We start from the raw sequence: 17,247 nt of genomic DNA, 5'->3' as shown, positions 1-17,247 counted from the left end.
CATATCTGTTCAGATTCCTTTGAATTGGAATAGTTCTCCGGTTTTGTTTGTTTGCCTTTTGTGACACTTTTTTTTTTAAAGTATAGGCCTGTAGGTTTGAAGAATTTTCTCAATTTGGACTTTAGTGGTTGGTTTCTTAATGAATATATTCAGGTTAAACATTTGAGCAGGAACTAAATAGTGTTATTCTTTGCACATCACAAACAGATAATATAGGTTTGATCACTTGATTAAGGAGGTATCACCATATTTCTCCATTATACAATACCTTTTACCTTTAATTACTTAATTACTTAGTTAATTTATTTTGTATTGCTTACCTGAGGATATTTTCCCATTGATTACTTTTAGGAAGAGTGGAAGGGATGGGGAGAGATAGAGAGAAATATCAATGTGTGAGAGGGACATCGGTTGGTTACCCTGAGATTGCTCAGGGATTGAACCTACAACCATGTCGCATTGATAAGACACACTAACAGCTGAGCTCTGTAATTAATCAGTATGTAATTTCTGTGGTAATACATGAAACTGGGTAAATGTCTTTTTACCCAGCACTATGGCATCCATTGAGGATTCTTGATTAAATGAATTATTCTCATGACAGTTGCCAATTGGTAACTTTCTATCATTTCTTCTACATTTATTGGCAGTTTCCTATAAAGTAGAGCACTCCTTCCCTCAACTTAAAATAACAAAGGGGCGAGTGAATTAACAAATTCTATTTTTATTCAATCTGTTCTATTCATGTGGTTATTCATTTTAATGTACAAGTTGTCCCAAATTTGGTCAGGAAAAGCACCTCTAAGCAGGCTCCTGTGTTCTTTTGACTTAAGTTTTTTTTTTTGTTTGTTTTATTTTGTTTGTTTTTCCTTATTTTCTAGGGTAGTAAAATATTTCCAGCTTACATTCTCCTTTTTCTACCTCTGCTCTGGAATTGGCCATTTCTTCAAGGAATCTTGATTCCTTTTAGTAAAGTATTTCCAAGCCAAGATCTGGGGAGTTAGATGTGTAAAGATTCTTTTTATAGTCTCAGAAATTAAAGTCTCCTTAAAGAATAATCAGAATTCAAAAAAATATATAGAAAAAGTATGACACATTGAGCAAAAATATAAAATTACTTCTGAAAGCAGAAAAGTAAAAAATGAAAGTCAGGGAAATTAATTTTAACTCATACTATAGATAGATGTCTTATTCCTCTAATACAAAAAGATCATACTAAGTAAAAAGAAAAATACCACAGCCCTTGAAGAATGGGCAAGAGATATGATATAGATGTTTACACACACAATATATATGTGGTTCTTAAGCAATTAAAAGGTATCTGTATATAAAAGTACATTGAGATGTCATTTTTTTCACTTACCAGTTTGGCAGAGATAAAAAAAAAAAGCACTATTGATCAAGCTTTGGGGGAGGAAGGCTTCATACATTACTGATAAGAAGGTAAATTTGATCGAACCTATCAAATATACAATCAGAATAGAATATTATATACCTATGTAGATGCATGAGGGAAGCTTCTTTTCAATTTAGAAGTATATGAATATATTACCTATTTAAATAAAATTAGCTTTTTAAAATATTAAGTTAAAATAGCTTTGCATTCTATTGAAGAGGAATAAATTCAAGTACAACATAAAGACAAAAGTTCCTTTTTTTTTTTTTTAAGAGAGGGAGAAGGAGAGGCAGAGAAAAACATCGATGTGAAAGAGACACATCGATTGGTTGCCTCCTGCATGCACCCCAACCAGGGCTGGGGATTGAGTCTGCAACCGAGGTACATGCCTTTGACTGGAATTGAACCCGGGTCCCTTCAGTGCACAAGCTGTTGCTCTAACCACTGAACAAACTGGCTAGGGCAAGGCAAAAATTCTTAAGTTTCAAAGTCATTTGTGTTAAGAGTCAGTCTTTGGAGACAGATTGTCTGGATTTAATTGCTAGTTCTGGCTACTTACTGTGTCATCTTAAGGCAAGTTATTTAACCTCTCTGTTCCTCATTTTTTTCTTCTGAAAAATGGAGTAATACCATCTTCATAGAACTGTTGGGAAGATTAAATCAACTATGTAAAAATCTTTAAAATAGTGCCTGGCACATCGTAAGCACTCGATAAATGTTAGCTGTTATCACCTAACAGATTTTTTCTTAAGACTGATGAAGAGGAGCCAGGTTCTTCTTGCTATATATAATTAATTGTTGAGCATAATTGAAGAATGCTATTTAGTATAGTGTTACCCGTGTTTAAAAATGTAAATTATACACACACACACACACACACACACACATTAAAACTATACTATGGGTATAATTTAGTTGTTTTTTTTATTCAGCTGGTACTTCATTTACCCATGAAATATTTATTGAGCACCTATATGTGCCAGGTGCCCCCAGGATCTTATAGTTATTAGAGTTGTCATTGTAATCATAATTTTTTTTATTGGTCAAGTATAAAAGTCAGGAACTCTATTTCAAATATTTACAGTAGTTAAAAATAACAGAAGCATAATTCTTAGTAGTCCCCTAAGGCAAGTATTGTAACACTATCCCATTTTTACAAGTAAAGCCTGCACACATACTTTATATTTAGTGTTTAAAACTTGCTAAGTTTTGAGGCCATAGGTATATTATACTTTAAATGTTTAAGGTTATATCTGAGTAGTTGCATTAATAAAATAATTCTATAGTAATAGTAATTAAGAGTGGAAACCATTAAAATTGCTTTTGTCAAGAATGGAGTATAGGTATATTTTAAAATTTTGTTTGGTATATAAGCTAGTTGATAAATTTAATAAATGCTTTATAAATCTAAAGATATAGAATTTATGTACTTACAATAATAACACAGGTTACTTTAAAGTGTATGTGTTTGTCTAACAGGCGCTTACAGCTTTTAGATGGGGAGTATGAAGTAGCCATGCAGGAAATGGAAGAATGTCCAATAAGCAAGAAAAGAGCAACATGGGAGACTATTCTTGATGGGAAGGTATGGACTATTTAGAAGGTTGAGCACGTTATAGTTATGAACTCCCATTTTTTTATTGGTGTTTTTCTCCCTCAAATGCAAATTTATGTTTGAAGTAGAGTCCTTTGTTTTTGTACTTTGGAAAACACAAATAAAATTTACCTACTTAGAGTATTTAATGGAAGGAATCCTCCTTGGAGCCAGACCAAGTTCAGATTTTCACTCCTTGCTATGTGGCATCCAGCAAGTTACTTAAGCTTTGTGTTTTGGTTTTCTCATCTATAGAACAAGGCATAGAGTTGATGGATTAAATAATGAAGCTTGTTTAGCACTGTGCCTGGCATAAAATAAGTGCTCAATAAATGTTAACTGCTATTTTAAATCCCATTCATAGTAACAGCAGGTAACATGATGACTAATAAATTTATTAAGAAGTCTGCTGGACTTAAATGAAGCACACTTAACATAATTCTTCTGAGAGACTTAATAAATAGGCATCCATACATTTCTTAAATAGGCAGGCTCAACAAAATGTCATTTATTTCTAAATATAAGATCACTGTACCATCACAAGCAAAATCCTCAAAAAGATTTTTTTAAGCCTTAAAATTAGTTTTAAGTAATCCTAGAGTAACGTGTGATAATACTAAGGAAAATTACGGAGAAGTTTCCAGAGAACCTTTACTTACTAGGGGGTAGAACACACTCTAAACTTAATAGAACTTAAATGATAGGGCGTAAGCAGATGAGGAAGCAGTTCTGAAATGGTTTCATATACATTTGAAATTTAGTCATGATAAAATTGGTGGTACATCTGTGTGGGAAAGGAAGACATTAATTGTGACAGAATTGGTCTCTAGCCATCTGGAAATAAACTTAGACCTAAGAAATTCCAGAAGGCTTATAAATGTAAATGTAGAAATAAATAATGCATAACAAAAAAATGTAGATGAATATTCATATAATCTTGTTCTGAGGAAAGCTCTTCTAAGTGTGGTGCAACAGGTAGAAAGCATAAAAAGTTACTAAAAGTGGGTTGTTTCTACATGCAAATAACTAAATTTAAAATATGGTTGGGGAAATATTTGTAACTTATATAAGGCTACTATTACGAATACCTAGGCTTATAACTCAATAACAAAAAGATAAGCAATCAAATTAGAAAAATGGGTAGAGGATAGGTAGTTTTGATGTTTTTAAAAAATATGTTTTATTTATTTTAGAGAGAGAGGCAGGAAGAGAGAGATAGAAATATCTACAAGAGAGAAACATCAACATCAATTGGCTGCCTCCTGCACACTCTCCAACTGGGGATTGAGCTCCCAACCCTGCTATGTGCCCTGAACAGGAATCGAACCCGTGACCTCTTGGTCGACACTCAACTACTGATCCACACCAGCTGAGCTCAGGCAGTTCTTAAAGCAACAAATATCGATGGCCAGCAAATTCATTCTTAGTAGTATTAAAAAACATGCAAACAGAATCAGATAATTACTTTTGACTGCTCGTATGACAACAGTTTTAAAGATTGATAGTTTATAATTAGGTATGTGAGGACACACACTTTGAAATAATGCTTTAAGAATAAGTTGGTAAACCTTACTGGAGGGCAGATGGACAATATGGATAAAAATGTTTAAGTTTGTTAGATTTATCCATGAGAAATTAAAGGTTGTATTTATATGAATTGTTAGTTTTTCCCAAGAAATTGTTGAGGCAATATGAAATGGCATCCTTTTGAGTCAGATCATATGGATTTCTTTCTTTTTATTTTTTTTAAATATATTTTATTGATTTTTTACAGAGAGGAAGGGAGAGAGATAGAGAGTTAGAAACATCGATGAGAGAGAAACATCGATCAGCTGCCTCCTGCACACCCCCCACTGGAGTTGTGCCCGCAACCAAGGCACACACCCCTGACCGGAATCGAACCTGGGACCCCTCAGTCCGCAGGCTGACGCTCTATCCACTGAGCCAAACCGGTTTCGGCGATTTCTTTCTTTTTAAAAGCTCTGTGGTATTCGGTTCCATAATTTACTAAACCAATGCCATTTTAATATATAATTTGGTTATTATAATTCATGTAATATATTTTTGTTTTCAAAAATGTAGTGAATATATTTGTACATGTATCTTTTTGCATTGCAAATCCTATATAATAAAAAGCTAATATGCAAGTTGACCAAACGGTGGAACAACTAGTCGCTATGATGCACACTGACCATGGGGCAGGTGCTCAGTGCAGGAGCTGCCCCCTGGTGGTCAGTGGGAGCACTGCTCCTCCAGAAGCCAAACTCATGGTTGGCGAGTGCAGTGGTGGTGGCGGGAGCCTCTCCCACCTCCGAGGTAGTCGGACATCCCCCGAGGGCTCCTGGACTGCGAGAGAGTGCAAGCCAGACTGAGGGACACCCCCTCACCCCAAGTGCACAAATTTTCATGCACAGGGCCTCTAGTATGCTTATAAGATTAGTTCCTAAATATGGACTTACTAGGTCAAAACCAGTTTTTCTGACCACATTTTTACCTCTTTCCAGTCTAAAATTATAGCTTTAAGATAATTATTTGTAATAAAGATGTAGAAGGAGTTAAGGCTTGTATGGCAGTGAAATAAACAGGAGCTCATATGTCCAAGAGGTGGTTGGGTTTAGAACTCAAGTATAAACAATGGAGAACCAATTTGGGATCATTGGCCTAATAATAGGTAAATCCTTAAGGATGGGTGAGAGGTAGAGGCATATGGCTAAATGTTACTAGGAGCTAAGAAGTCCAAGAGAAGATATTAAGTAGTTTTATAATTGATTAGAGGTGGAGGAGGAAAGCCAAGAAAGTAGTCATCAGTGTCTAAAAACTGGCAGGCTTTAGGTACTACAGTTTACTTGATGTTTTTTTTTTTATATATTTTGTTGATTTTTTACAGAGAGGAAGGGAGAGGGATAGAGAGTTAGAAACATCGATGAGAGAGAAACATTGATCAGCTGCCTCCTGCACACTCCCCACAGGATATGTGCCCACAACTAAGGTACATGCACTTGACTGGAATAGAACCTGGGACCTTTCAGTCCACAGGCCGACGTTCTATCCACTGAGCCAAACCGGTCAGGGCTTGATGTTTTTTAAAAAATATTCTAAGGAGGTATGTTTGAGCTCATTTAGACACCATGAACAGAGCTCACCCTCTCGAGTTAAAAAATTTATGGACAAGAAGTTATTGAAATTAAATGGTGGCAGACATGTCCAAGGAATATTGCAGGGATTTGATCCTTTTATGAATCGTGTGATAGATGAATGTGTGGAGATGGCAACTGGTGGGCAATAGAACAATATTGGGATAGTGGTAATACGAGGGAAAAGTATCATCATGTTAGAAGTCTTGGAAGAGTATAAAGAATGGATGTAGTCACCAGAGAAATCAACTGCTTCCACATGTCCCCTCTCCACAGCACCTAACTACAATATAAAAATCGAAAAGTTCATTTTCACATTGAACTTTTGTTAAAAAAAACTTTGTATTGGTCCAGAAGAAAACATTCTAAATTGGTTACCAATGTAAAAATGGCAAGATTCCCCATTAGAACTTGGATTTTTGACTTCTTTTGAAAAATCTGCAAATGTGGCTGTGCTGGGCCAATGTTTGTGTGTGGCAATAATTCAGCTACTGCTCATAAGTTGCTGTCTTTTTTAGACAACTTGAACACCAATACTATGCTCTCTACTGTGCTGTACATTTACATGACTTACCTGGCCATTGATGTAGGCATTTTGGGTTTCAAGAAAAAAGTCTGTTGATTTAATTATAATTTAATTTAATTATAAATTAACTTTTAGTAAATATTTAAGTTTCTATAATTTCTTTGAATTTGTTATATGGAATCTTTATTCTTTTCATGTTTTTTCTTTTTTAGAGGCTGCCTCCATTTGAAACATTTTCTCAGGGACCTACGTTACAGTTCACTCTTCGTTGGACAGGAGAGACCAATGATAAATCTACAGCTCCTATTGCCAAGCCTCTTGCCACTAGAAATTCAGAGAGTCTCCATCAAGAAAACAAGCCTGGTTCAGTTAAACCTACACAAACTATTGGTAAGAAGACATTGTTGTCAAAATAATGTTTTGCAGAGTTAGTTAGGGTTTAGGCTTTAGATTAATTTTTGGTCATTTGTTCTAAAAAGTATTCTTTGGGAAATATTTGACTTATTAGAGAAACAAACTATGAGCCAGGATAGTAAAGTTTTGTGTTAAAGCACATATTAACAGTATTTTATCCAAAACCTTTGTGTAAGATGTGTCTGGGACTTATTTTTTATTTTATTTTCTTTTAGAAGCATGATATAGTATATATGCCATATATAACACCTCCAAATGAGGTCTATAGATAGCCTATGCCAGTTTAGGACAGGTTTTTCCACTAAATTATTTTGCCTCAAATTCGTGAGGGAAACTATTGATTTTCAGAGCTTTTAGGATTTTGAAATTGCAGGTTGGTAATAGAGCTTTGGGACTGTATGTTTTTTATAATTCATGTAAAATTTTGTATATGTTGTAGAACTGAATTCAGTGTTTCAGAGTGTTTTTATATTAGAGCTGGAAGTGGGTCTTTATAACCTGAATTTTGCCAGGTTAAATTTTGAGTCATTTTTTAAGAGGGAAAACGTTGACAAATGTAGTTAGTTCTGCTGAGTTAAGGTCCAGGTTGCACTGATCTGTCATTTTGTGTCTGCCTGATAGGAACACTGCCTTTACCTGAGGTTATCCAAGTCTAAGTCTGTTAAAGAAGGCAGAAGACTTATTAGTTCCCTGTCTTTGACCCCTCATGCCCATTTGTTGTGTGCAAGTCATTATAAAAGTCAGATTAAAAAGCTAGAAAAAACGGCTGTGTCAGAGAAAATATTTCTCAAGTAAATTCTGTCACTTCTCAAAATACTTTGTGGCCAGCCAGCCAGATAGGTAAAAGAGTTTAAAAGAAAATGAGAGAAAAAAATTTTATACAAAATTGTATCTGTAAAATACTTAGTTATGTCAGAGAAAATAAAAACATTTTAAGTATGTAAGTAAATATACCAAAATTATTAATGGTGATTATTTTTTGGATTTGGAATGATATTAATACAATCATTTTTTATATTTTTAATATATTGATTTCAAAGTGAAAGGGAGAGAGAGTCATTGATTGGCTGCCTCCTGCACGCCCCTTACTAGGGGGTCAATCCCACAACCCAGGCATGCACCCCCAACTGGAATCAAACCCGGGACTCTTCAGTTCACAGGCCAATGATCTATTCACTGAGCCAAACTGGCTATGGCTTAATACAATCGTTTTTTAAAATATATGTTTTTATGATTTTTTCAGAGAGAGGAAGAATGGGGGAAGAGAGAGAGAAATATCAATCAGTTGCTTCCTGCACGCCCCCTATTGGGGATCAAGCCTGCTACTCGGGCATGTGCCCAGACTGGGAATCAAACTGGTGACCTCTTGGTGCATGGGATGACACTCAGGGTGCTGAGCCACACTGGCTGGGCATTTATACAATCATTTTTTACTTAATTTTTGTTAAACCAACACAATGGATATCTGGTCTCTAAACCACACTCTGACCTCAAAGTCCTTAAAACATTACAGTGACTATATAGAATTACTTGGAGTTACTTTTATAATGATATAGGACATAAGAGATGGTTTTTTAAATATGTTTTATTGATTTTTTACAGAGAGGAAGGGAGAAGAAGAGGGATAGAGATAGTTAGAAACATCGATGAGAGAGAAACATCAATTCAGCTGCCTCCTGCACACCTCCTACTGGGGATGTGCCCGTAACCAAGGTACATGCCCTTGACCGGAATCGAACCTGAGACCCTTCAGTTCGCAGGCCGACGCTCTATCCAGAGCCAAACCGTTTAGGGCAAGAGGTTTTTAAAGGAAAAGTATGGCTCTTGCCAATCAAGACCTAAATATATGATTAGGAGTATTGATTAAGTGGGATTGTTCCCCTGAGGATGAGAATAAAAACTGTACTAAATACCACAAGTAGAATTCTGTGAAACCTTTAATGTTTAATTATTTTCACGAAGATATATTATCTCACTTAGAAGCAAATATTGGCATTAAATATAAAAGTATGTATTTTCAGCTGTTAAAGAATCATTGACTACAGATCTACAAACGAGGAAAGAAAAAGATACTTCAAATGAAAACCGACAAAAATTAAGAATATTTTATCAGGTAAACATAGCTGAACCAGTTACATAAGTAATTATGAAATGCCTTTGTTTTACATGTTTACATATGAAATATTTTGGATATTTAAGTAAAAAGACAATATCTCTGATTTTTCTTTTAGTTTGTTTTAACTATTTTTAAAGGGGATACTGAAAAAAAGTTTTGAGATGTGTAAGTTGGAGCTTACCTTTTTTTATTTTATTTTAAAGTTCCTTTATAACAACAATACAAGACAACAGACTGAAGCAAGAGATGACCTACATTGCCCTTGGTGCACTCTGAACTGCCGAAAACTTTATAGTTTACTGAAGCATCTTAAACTGTGCCACAGCAGGTTTATCTTCAATTATGTTGTATGTAACTTTTTTTTTCTTACTAATATATAGAAGACAATTTGACTTTCAAAAATTGTACTTGGTACAAAATACCAAAATTTCTGCTTTTGGGTGGATTGCTATGTGAATGGTTCGGTTTACATATAATGCACCTATATTGACTCACATTAATCCTCACACCAACTTTTTGAATTATGTGATGATTTCCTTATTCTTGTTCAGATGAGAAATAATTTGTAAAAAGTTATGAAGCCAATAAATGGCATAACCAGGATTTTAACATAGATCTTTCTGTTGTTTGTTAATCCTCACCCAAGAATATTTTTTCCATTGATTTTTAGAGTGTGGGAGGCGAAGAGAGAGAGAAACGTCATTGTTGTGAGACACATGGATTGGTTGCCCCCTGCAAGTGCCCCAATCTAGGCTGGGGATTAAACCTGCAACCCAGGTATGTCCCCTTGTCCGGGAATGTAACCTGCTACCCTTTACTGCGAGGGCCAATGCTCTAACCAATAAGCACACAAGTCAGGGCTTAACACAGATCCCTTTTTGAAAATTTTTTTTATTGCTTTCAGGGAGGAAGGGAGAGATAGAAACATCAATGATGGGAGAGAGTCATTGATTGGCACACCCACTCCTGGGGATTGAGCCCACAGCCTGAGCATGTGCCTTGATCGGACATTGAACCGTGACCTCCTGGTTCATAGGGTAACGCTCAACAACTGAGCCACATTAGATCTTTTTTGTTCTAGGTTCTCTGACTTCCTGTTCACCATGCTAAAAACTACAGCACTTTTTAAATTAAATTGGACTGATGGGTATTTAGGGTAGAATAATATTTTCTTTTCCTAAAATCCTTGCCATTTTTGTTAACAGTATCATCCAAAAGGTGCTAGGATAGATGTTTCTATCAACGAGTGTTATGATGGCTCCTATGCAGGAAATCCTCAGGATATTCATCGCCAACCTGGATTTGCTTTTAGTCGCAATGGACCTGTAAAGAGAACGCCTATCACACACATTCTTGTGTGCAGGTAGGTAGAAAGGTCATACAAGTTTATTCTCTGGATTTTATTCATGACGGTGGAAGAACAGATGGGGCAGTAGCTAATTCTCTGAGTGGTATACTGCTTTATCAACCTCCCTGGCTCCTGCTTCTGTAAGGTTTCTCACTTCCTCCTTACAGCTTTTCCCTGTGTTTTAAATGTTAATGTCACTATTGCTGCAGTGGTTGTGGGGATTAAATAATGCTCCTAGTAGATCTAGGTACAAAACCCCTAAGAAAAGTATGTAATCTATTTGGGTGATGTGAAATATAAAGAACCCTATCAATTGATATTACATCAACATTTCTTTTCATTAGGCCAAAACGAACAAAAGCAAGCATGTCTGAATTTCTTGAATCTGAAGATGGAGAAGTAGAACAGCAACGAACATACAGTAGCGGACACAATCGTCTGTATTTCCATAGTGACACTTGTTTACCTCTCCGTCCACAAGAAATGGAAGTAGATAGTGAAGATGAAAAAGATCCTGAATGGCTAAGAGAAAAAACCATTACAGTAATTATTACTGTTATCATTATTGACAATGATTTTAGAATTTTATGATTAAAAGGTTTTTGTTTGAAAACTATTAATTGTTTAATATGAATTAAACTTTTGACTTTGTGAAGGAACTTTTTCTAAATTAAGGAATTCAGGAATGCACATTTTATAACTGTCTCATTTAAACAGTTACCAGGTGAAGAAATACAGATTTTCTTGTGATTTTATAGTGTGTTCATTGTATTTATAGGTAACCAGTACGTAACTTAGGAATTCCTTTTTAATTACTGCTTAAACAGAAGTGGTTTTTAAGAAACGTTGCCACTTTGCTGTATAAATAAGTTGTGGTATTTTTAGTTATAAAAATCTGTTTTTGACATTCTCACAATTTTTTCTTAGAAATAATATTTATATTATTTCTCTGCATTTAATAGGTGTTTTCTTTTTTAAATTTTTTTTATTTTTAGCAAATTGAGGAATTTTCTGATGTTAATGAAGGAGAGAAAGAAGTGATGAAACTATGGAATCTCCATGTCATGAAGCATGGGTAGGGTATTTCTAAATTTAAATATTCCATTTCCTTTATATTCTTTTTACTGCTTCACATTCTATAAATCTACTTGTGTTAGAATCTTATATAAAATTACGTTAATTTAGATACACTGTGTCCTAAATCTTATCCTAATCCAAAGTATTATAATTGCATAGAGAAAAATGGTGATGCTCAGAGAACGTATCAGGAAAGTGCTAGCTCTTCAGCAGATTTTTATTTTTAATATGTCCCTTTTTAATAACCCAATTTTTATTCCTTTTATTGCCAGAGAATACAAAAAGTAAATGCCATGTGCTATATTCCTGGAAATCCTGAAAATTACTTATCACAGTTATTACCAGTTTTAAAAATTGCTTAATCAGAATAAAATATAAGTAGTTTTTTTGATTTACTGCCATTTCATAGGAGGCAAGGTAAAACAATCCTATTTCTCATGCCTTTGTCACTACATGTTCCGAAGCATTATTTCTTCTGCAGATCTGCCTCCTTCCCTGTGTGAACTATTTTCCTGTGACTACACATTTTCTTCTCTGCCTTCATTATTATTAGATCCTCATTTGAGATTTTCTTCTATAGTACAAGCATCCAAAGTTTTTTCATTTATAGATAGTGAAATAAATGGGAGGGAATACTTTTGTTTCCTTACTCTTGGTGAGTGAAGGGTTATTGGTACATAAAGATGTCTGGTTGTATGGCCTGTAGCATTTTTTTATATACTGCCTTCATCTAAGAACCAGAGGCCCAGAGCATGACATTCATGCACTGGGCGGGTGGCGGGGTGGAGGAAGAGTCCCCCTCAGTCCTGCCTACACCCTCCCACAGGTCCAGGACCCCATGGGGGATGTCTGACTGCCAGGGTAGGCCTGCTCCACCAGCTGTGAGCCCAGCTTCTGTTTGAGCGGTGCTCCCCCTGTGGGAGTGCACTGACCACCAGGGGGCATCTCCTGCGTTTAGCACCTGCCCCCTGGTGGTCAATGTGTGTCATAGTGACTGGTCATTCCACTATTCCGTCTATTTGCATATTAGCCTTTTATTATAAAGGATAGTCTTCACATGATTATTGGGTACTGAAAAAGGAAAAGAGGAAGATGGCAGATCACATATGGCTTATATAGGTTTAAATATTTATATCTAGCTTTTTACAGAAAATGTTTGCCTGGTCCCCCAGTCTAGGGGTACTAGGAGTAAAGTATGTATGTATGCAGAAGTCTGGGTTAAATGTTTTTCCTTATGTCCTGATAATGCCAGTTTCAAGGTAGAATTTTAGTCACATTACTTTATTGAGTTCTATTTTAATTCTTTGATCTAAATGTGTTAGCACAATTCTTGGGGTTCATTGTATACTGGCATTATAAAGAGGCAAATAGTTGGGCAAACTATTTGGGTATTTAAAAACCTACAGGCAGGCCTTTTGGGACTCTGTTGGACACTCAGTTCCTGTGGATAACTGAGAGCCATTCTCCTATTTCTCTCAAATTTTACTCATTGTATATACCCTCAATTCACTTTCCACCAACACAACCACACTGTGCCATATTTATTTGTTGTGATATCTTGAGGTCTACCATGATCTGAAAATGTAGAAAAACATTGCTTCAGAAATAGGAAAGTATATCAAAATCGAGAAAATAAAGGAGATATTGTGTATATAGAGTTAATGAAAGTGCTACTGGCAAAAGAAAATGTTACACTTTCAATACTGCTGTATGTAATTAGGAAAAACAGAAATGATTCTGTTTAAACTCTGATTTAGTCACATCTCTTTAAATATTTTAAATACTAAGCTCATTCAAGTTATTGACTGTCACATTTACTATAGTGTTACTTCTTGCTAAATCATCGCTTACTAGATTTGGATAGTTTTAGTGTTCTATAATGGTTATCACTGTTCCACTTGACAAAAATGCTTTGTATCGTTATTGATGTTTTGTGTTGTTTTTGTTAAATAGGTTTATTGCTGACAATCAAATGAATCACGCCTGTATGCTGTTTGTAGAAAACTATGGACAGAAAATAATTAAGAAGAATTTATGTCGAAACTTCATGCTTCATCTAGTCAGCATGCATGACTTTAATCTTATTAGCATAATGTCAATAGATAAAGCTGTTACCAAGCTCCGTGAAATGCAGCAAAAACTAGAGAAAGGAGAATCTGCTTCACCTGCAAATGAAGATATCACTGAAGAACAAAATGGGACAGCAAATGGATTTAGTGAAATTAACTCAAAAGAGAAATCTTCGGAAACAGATGGTGTCTCAGGGGTTTCAAAACAGAGTAAAAAGCAAAAACTCTGAGAAGAAACGGCCTAACCCTGTGTCGTGGACAAACACTGAAATTGCATTCTAGGGAGTTCAGCCTCTAGGAAGAGTTTTGTTTTTGTTTTTTAATCATAGATTCCAAACAGGCACTGTTAAGATGAAGTAAATGATTTCAACAAGGATATTTGTATCAGGGTTCTACTTCATTATGCAGCATTACATGTATATCAGTTTTATTGATGTCATTACAACATTCTCTTGTTTGAGCATGAAAAGCAATACTTCAAAGAAAGTATTTTTTAACTTCAATTGTCTTATTGAAATAAATTGGTAATATAGAAATTATTTCATATATTTAAATCATAATTTTTTTGCATTTGTGACTGGCTGTTTTTCTGCTTTGTGAAACATTTTCTTGGGGAGGGAAAATTAGTATGTGATTCCCTTTTTTAAAAATTGAAGGTTTTTGTGAAATTGCATTACCATTTGCAATCAAACCTTGATCCTTGATTTTGAAATCAGTTTAAAATGAAAAATTAGAACACTCAAGATATTTTGCATTGCATAAATTGATTTTACAATTTGAAAAAAGCACTTCTTCATCTTATGCCTGTTTGAGATGTTAATTTTTCACATTCGACAGTGAAATGTTAAGATTACTTACCATTTATTTTATGTTGATAATTTTAGTGTATTGCTCACCCAGTATATTTTTTTAAACTTGAACATTTTACAGTTTGGTATTTTTCTTCCCCCAGTTACGGAAACATGGAAAATTAAACTGTCCACATCTTTTCATTAGGATTGTAAACCAAGGGAAGAATTTGAGATTTTGAAGATGCCACTTTTGAGGGAAGAAATGTTCTATAAAAATGAAACAGAAAACATAACATTTTTTTTCTTTACAAGGATGTTTTTGTATAATGTGTTTCACGATTAGAATATCCAGTACAGATAAGCTGACTTGAATTGTTTTGAGCAATTTTGCCCTGTGTTATATGTGTTTTATGCACATATTTGCAGTTGGATTTTCTCCAACAGAAAGAAAGTGGTTTCACTACTGGCACATTAACAAGCACCAATAGATTTTTATTCCAACTTCAAGCACTGTGGTTGAGTAACATCACCTCAATTTTTTATTATCCTTAAAGATAATTGCATTTTCATATTCTTTATTTATAAAGGAACAATGCTGCTGTAAATAAAGGTATTTTTAATTTCATTCCACCACCATCAGATGCAGTTCCCTATTTTGTTTAATGAAGGGATATATAAGCTTTCTAATGGTGTCTTCAGAAATTTATAAATGTAAATACTGATTTGATTGGTCTTTAAGATGTGTTTAACTGTGAGGCTATTTAACTGATAGTGTGGATGTGCTTTGTCATCCAGATTAAATTCTTAGTTATTAATTTTTGTGTTAAAAAGATAGGAAAGAGGGAAACTGCAGCTTTCATTACAGACGCCTTGATTGGTAAGCTCTCCAAATGATGAGTTACAGTAAACTCTGATCACACCTATGAGTAGCAGATCTTGAGCATTTCTCTCCGGCTTTAATTTGCTAAAGCTGTGCACATATGTAAAAAAAAAAATAGATTATTTTAGGGGAGATGTAGGTGTAGAAATTTTGCTTATGTCATTTCTTAAGCAGTTATGCTCTTAATGCTTAAAAGAAGGCTAGCATTGTTTGCACAAAAAGTTGGTGATTCCCTCCCCCAAATAGTAATGAAATTACTTCTGTTGAGTAAACTTTTTATGTCATCTTATAAGAGCTGAAAAAATCCCTTTGTTTCTATTTATAAAAAAAAATGCTTTTCTATATGTACCCTTGATAAGAGATTTTGAAGAAATCATGTAAGATGATAAAGCATTTGAAAGGTACAGTAGATGTAAAAAAAATCAGTTTAAAAGAACATTTGTTTTTACATTAAATGTTTATTTGAAATCAAATGATTTTGTACATAAAGTTCAATAATATAAAAGTTGTATTCTGTTTTGTTATTTTATGCATTGTTAATGTGTGCACTAAGACTTGGACTTGTTTAAGACAGTAAGGATTCAGAAGTACACCTATCAGAGCTGAAATTGAGAAAGGACTTACCAGCCTCCAGAACAATGAGAAATAAATGTTTGTTGTTTAAGCCAAAAAAAGAAAAAATTAATGTGAAACCTGCTTTCAATTTCAGTAACATCAATTTCACCTTGAGTATGTTATTTATGGTAATACCAAAATATATTTTTAAACTTATAGTTCAAAGTAATGTCAATATTAACAATTATCTATCTTTGGTTGTGGATTCTTCCTTTTTTTAAAAAAATATATATTTTTATTGATTTCAGAGAGGAAGGAAGAGGGAGAGAGAGAGAGAGAAACATCAGTGATGTGAGAATCATTGATTGGCAGCTGTCTCTTGCATGCTCCACACTGGAGATCGAGCCCACAATCTAGGCATGTGTCCTGACTGGGAATCCAGCCGTGACCTGGTTTATAGGTCAACGCTCAACCACTGAGCCATGCCAGCTGGGCTATTTTTTATCTTGGCTCTCAAAAAGTTCAGACTAGAGTGGGATACAAATGATAGTTATAAAGTGATATTGTACAATAAAATTATATACTACATTCCATGAGGTCAGGAGTTGCAGAAAACTTTAAAAGAGGGAGAACTTTACAGAAGAGTTGACAGTTCAGCTGTTCTTGCTTTATTTATTAACATTTCCCTGTACATGTTGAAATTTACTGCACAGATACAAAAAGCCAATTTATATTTTAGGTGAGCCACAGCTGTAAGAATTTGGGAGGGGAGAATCTACATAGGAAGAAGTACTAGAATGCTATTGTTTTTTAATATATATATTTTATTGACTTCAGAGAGGAAGGGAGAGAAACCAATGATGAGAGAATCACTGATCAGCTGCCTCCTGCATGCCCCTTACTGGGGATTGAGCCCACAACCTGGGCATGTGCCCACAACCAGAATCAAACCCAGGATGCCTCAGTCCACAGGCCAATGCTCTATCACTGAGCCAAACCAGCCAGGTCTAGAATGCTACTGTAATAGTCCAGGTAACACTGCCTGTTGTGAATTAAGTGCCCAAAAACTAATTGTTGAATGGTACTGTAGTATAGAGGAATGAGAGGAGAGTTTCCAAAAAAGGCAGTCCCACAACAGAAAATAAAATGGCAACTTCAAGGGAGGTTGAAGTGATAGCAAACAGGTTTAATGAGTGTATTATATATCTCCAACTCCTGCTTTTCCAATCACAGAGTATATAAAAAATGGGGCCCATAGCAAGAGGGAAACAGGCAAAGGAAGAATTTGGGGGAGAGTGAATGGGAAGTTTGGGTATAACTGTAGACAGGAAGAGACAAAAAAGACCA

General features: G+C 34.9%; 1 protein-coding gene and 1 pseudogene across 4 annotated transcripts in view; both read left to right on the top strand.

Annotated features, from left to right (window-relative positions):
• SUZ12 (SUZ12 polycomb repressive complex 2 subunit) overlaps positions 1–16,019 on the top strand; it is a 45,076-nt gene extending 29,057 nt beyond the window's left edge. For 3 of the 4 annotated variants that reach the window (XM_015564121.1, XM_006764041.2, XM_015564122.1), the window contains 8 exons: positions 2,876–2,981; positions 6,863–7,040; positions 9,086–9,177; positions 9,384–9,527; positions 10,386–10,543; positions 10,873–11,071; positions 11,524–11,603; positions 13,559–16,019. In XM_015564121.1, coding sequence (XP_015419607.1) covers positions 2,876–2,981; positions 6,863–7,040; positions 9,086–9,177; positions 9,384–9,527; positions 10,386–10,543; positions 10,873–11,071; positions 11,524–11,603; positions 13,559–13,904 — 1,303 coding nt within the window. In that variant the 3' untranslated portion in view covers positions 13,905–16,019. The remainder of the gene's footprint in view (positions 1–2,875; positions 2,982–6,862; positions 7,041–9,085; positions 9,178–9,383; positions 9,528–10,385; positions 10,544–10,872; positions 11,072–11,523; positions 11,604–13,558) is intronic. The other variant, XM_015564123.1, reaches the window with a different exon arrangement.
• LOC107183125 lies at positions 6,068–6,384 on the top strand (annotated as a pseudogene).
• Positions 16,020–17,247: the final 1,228 nt, after the last annotated feature.

This window comes from Myotis davidii, unplaced genomic scaffold, assembly GCF_000327345.1.
Source record: "Myotis davidii unplaced genomic scaffold, ASM32734v1 scaffold699, whole genome shotgun sequence".
In the NCBI taxonomy this organism is placed as follows: Eukaryota; Metazoa; Chordata; class Mammalia; order Chiroptera; family Vespertilionidae; genus Myotis; species Myotis davidii.
This window is presented reverse-complemented; position numbering and strand designations above follow the sequence as displayed.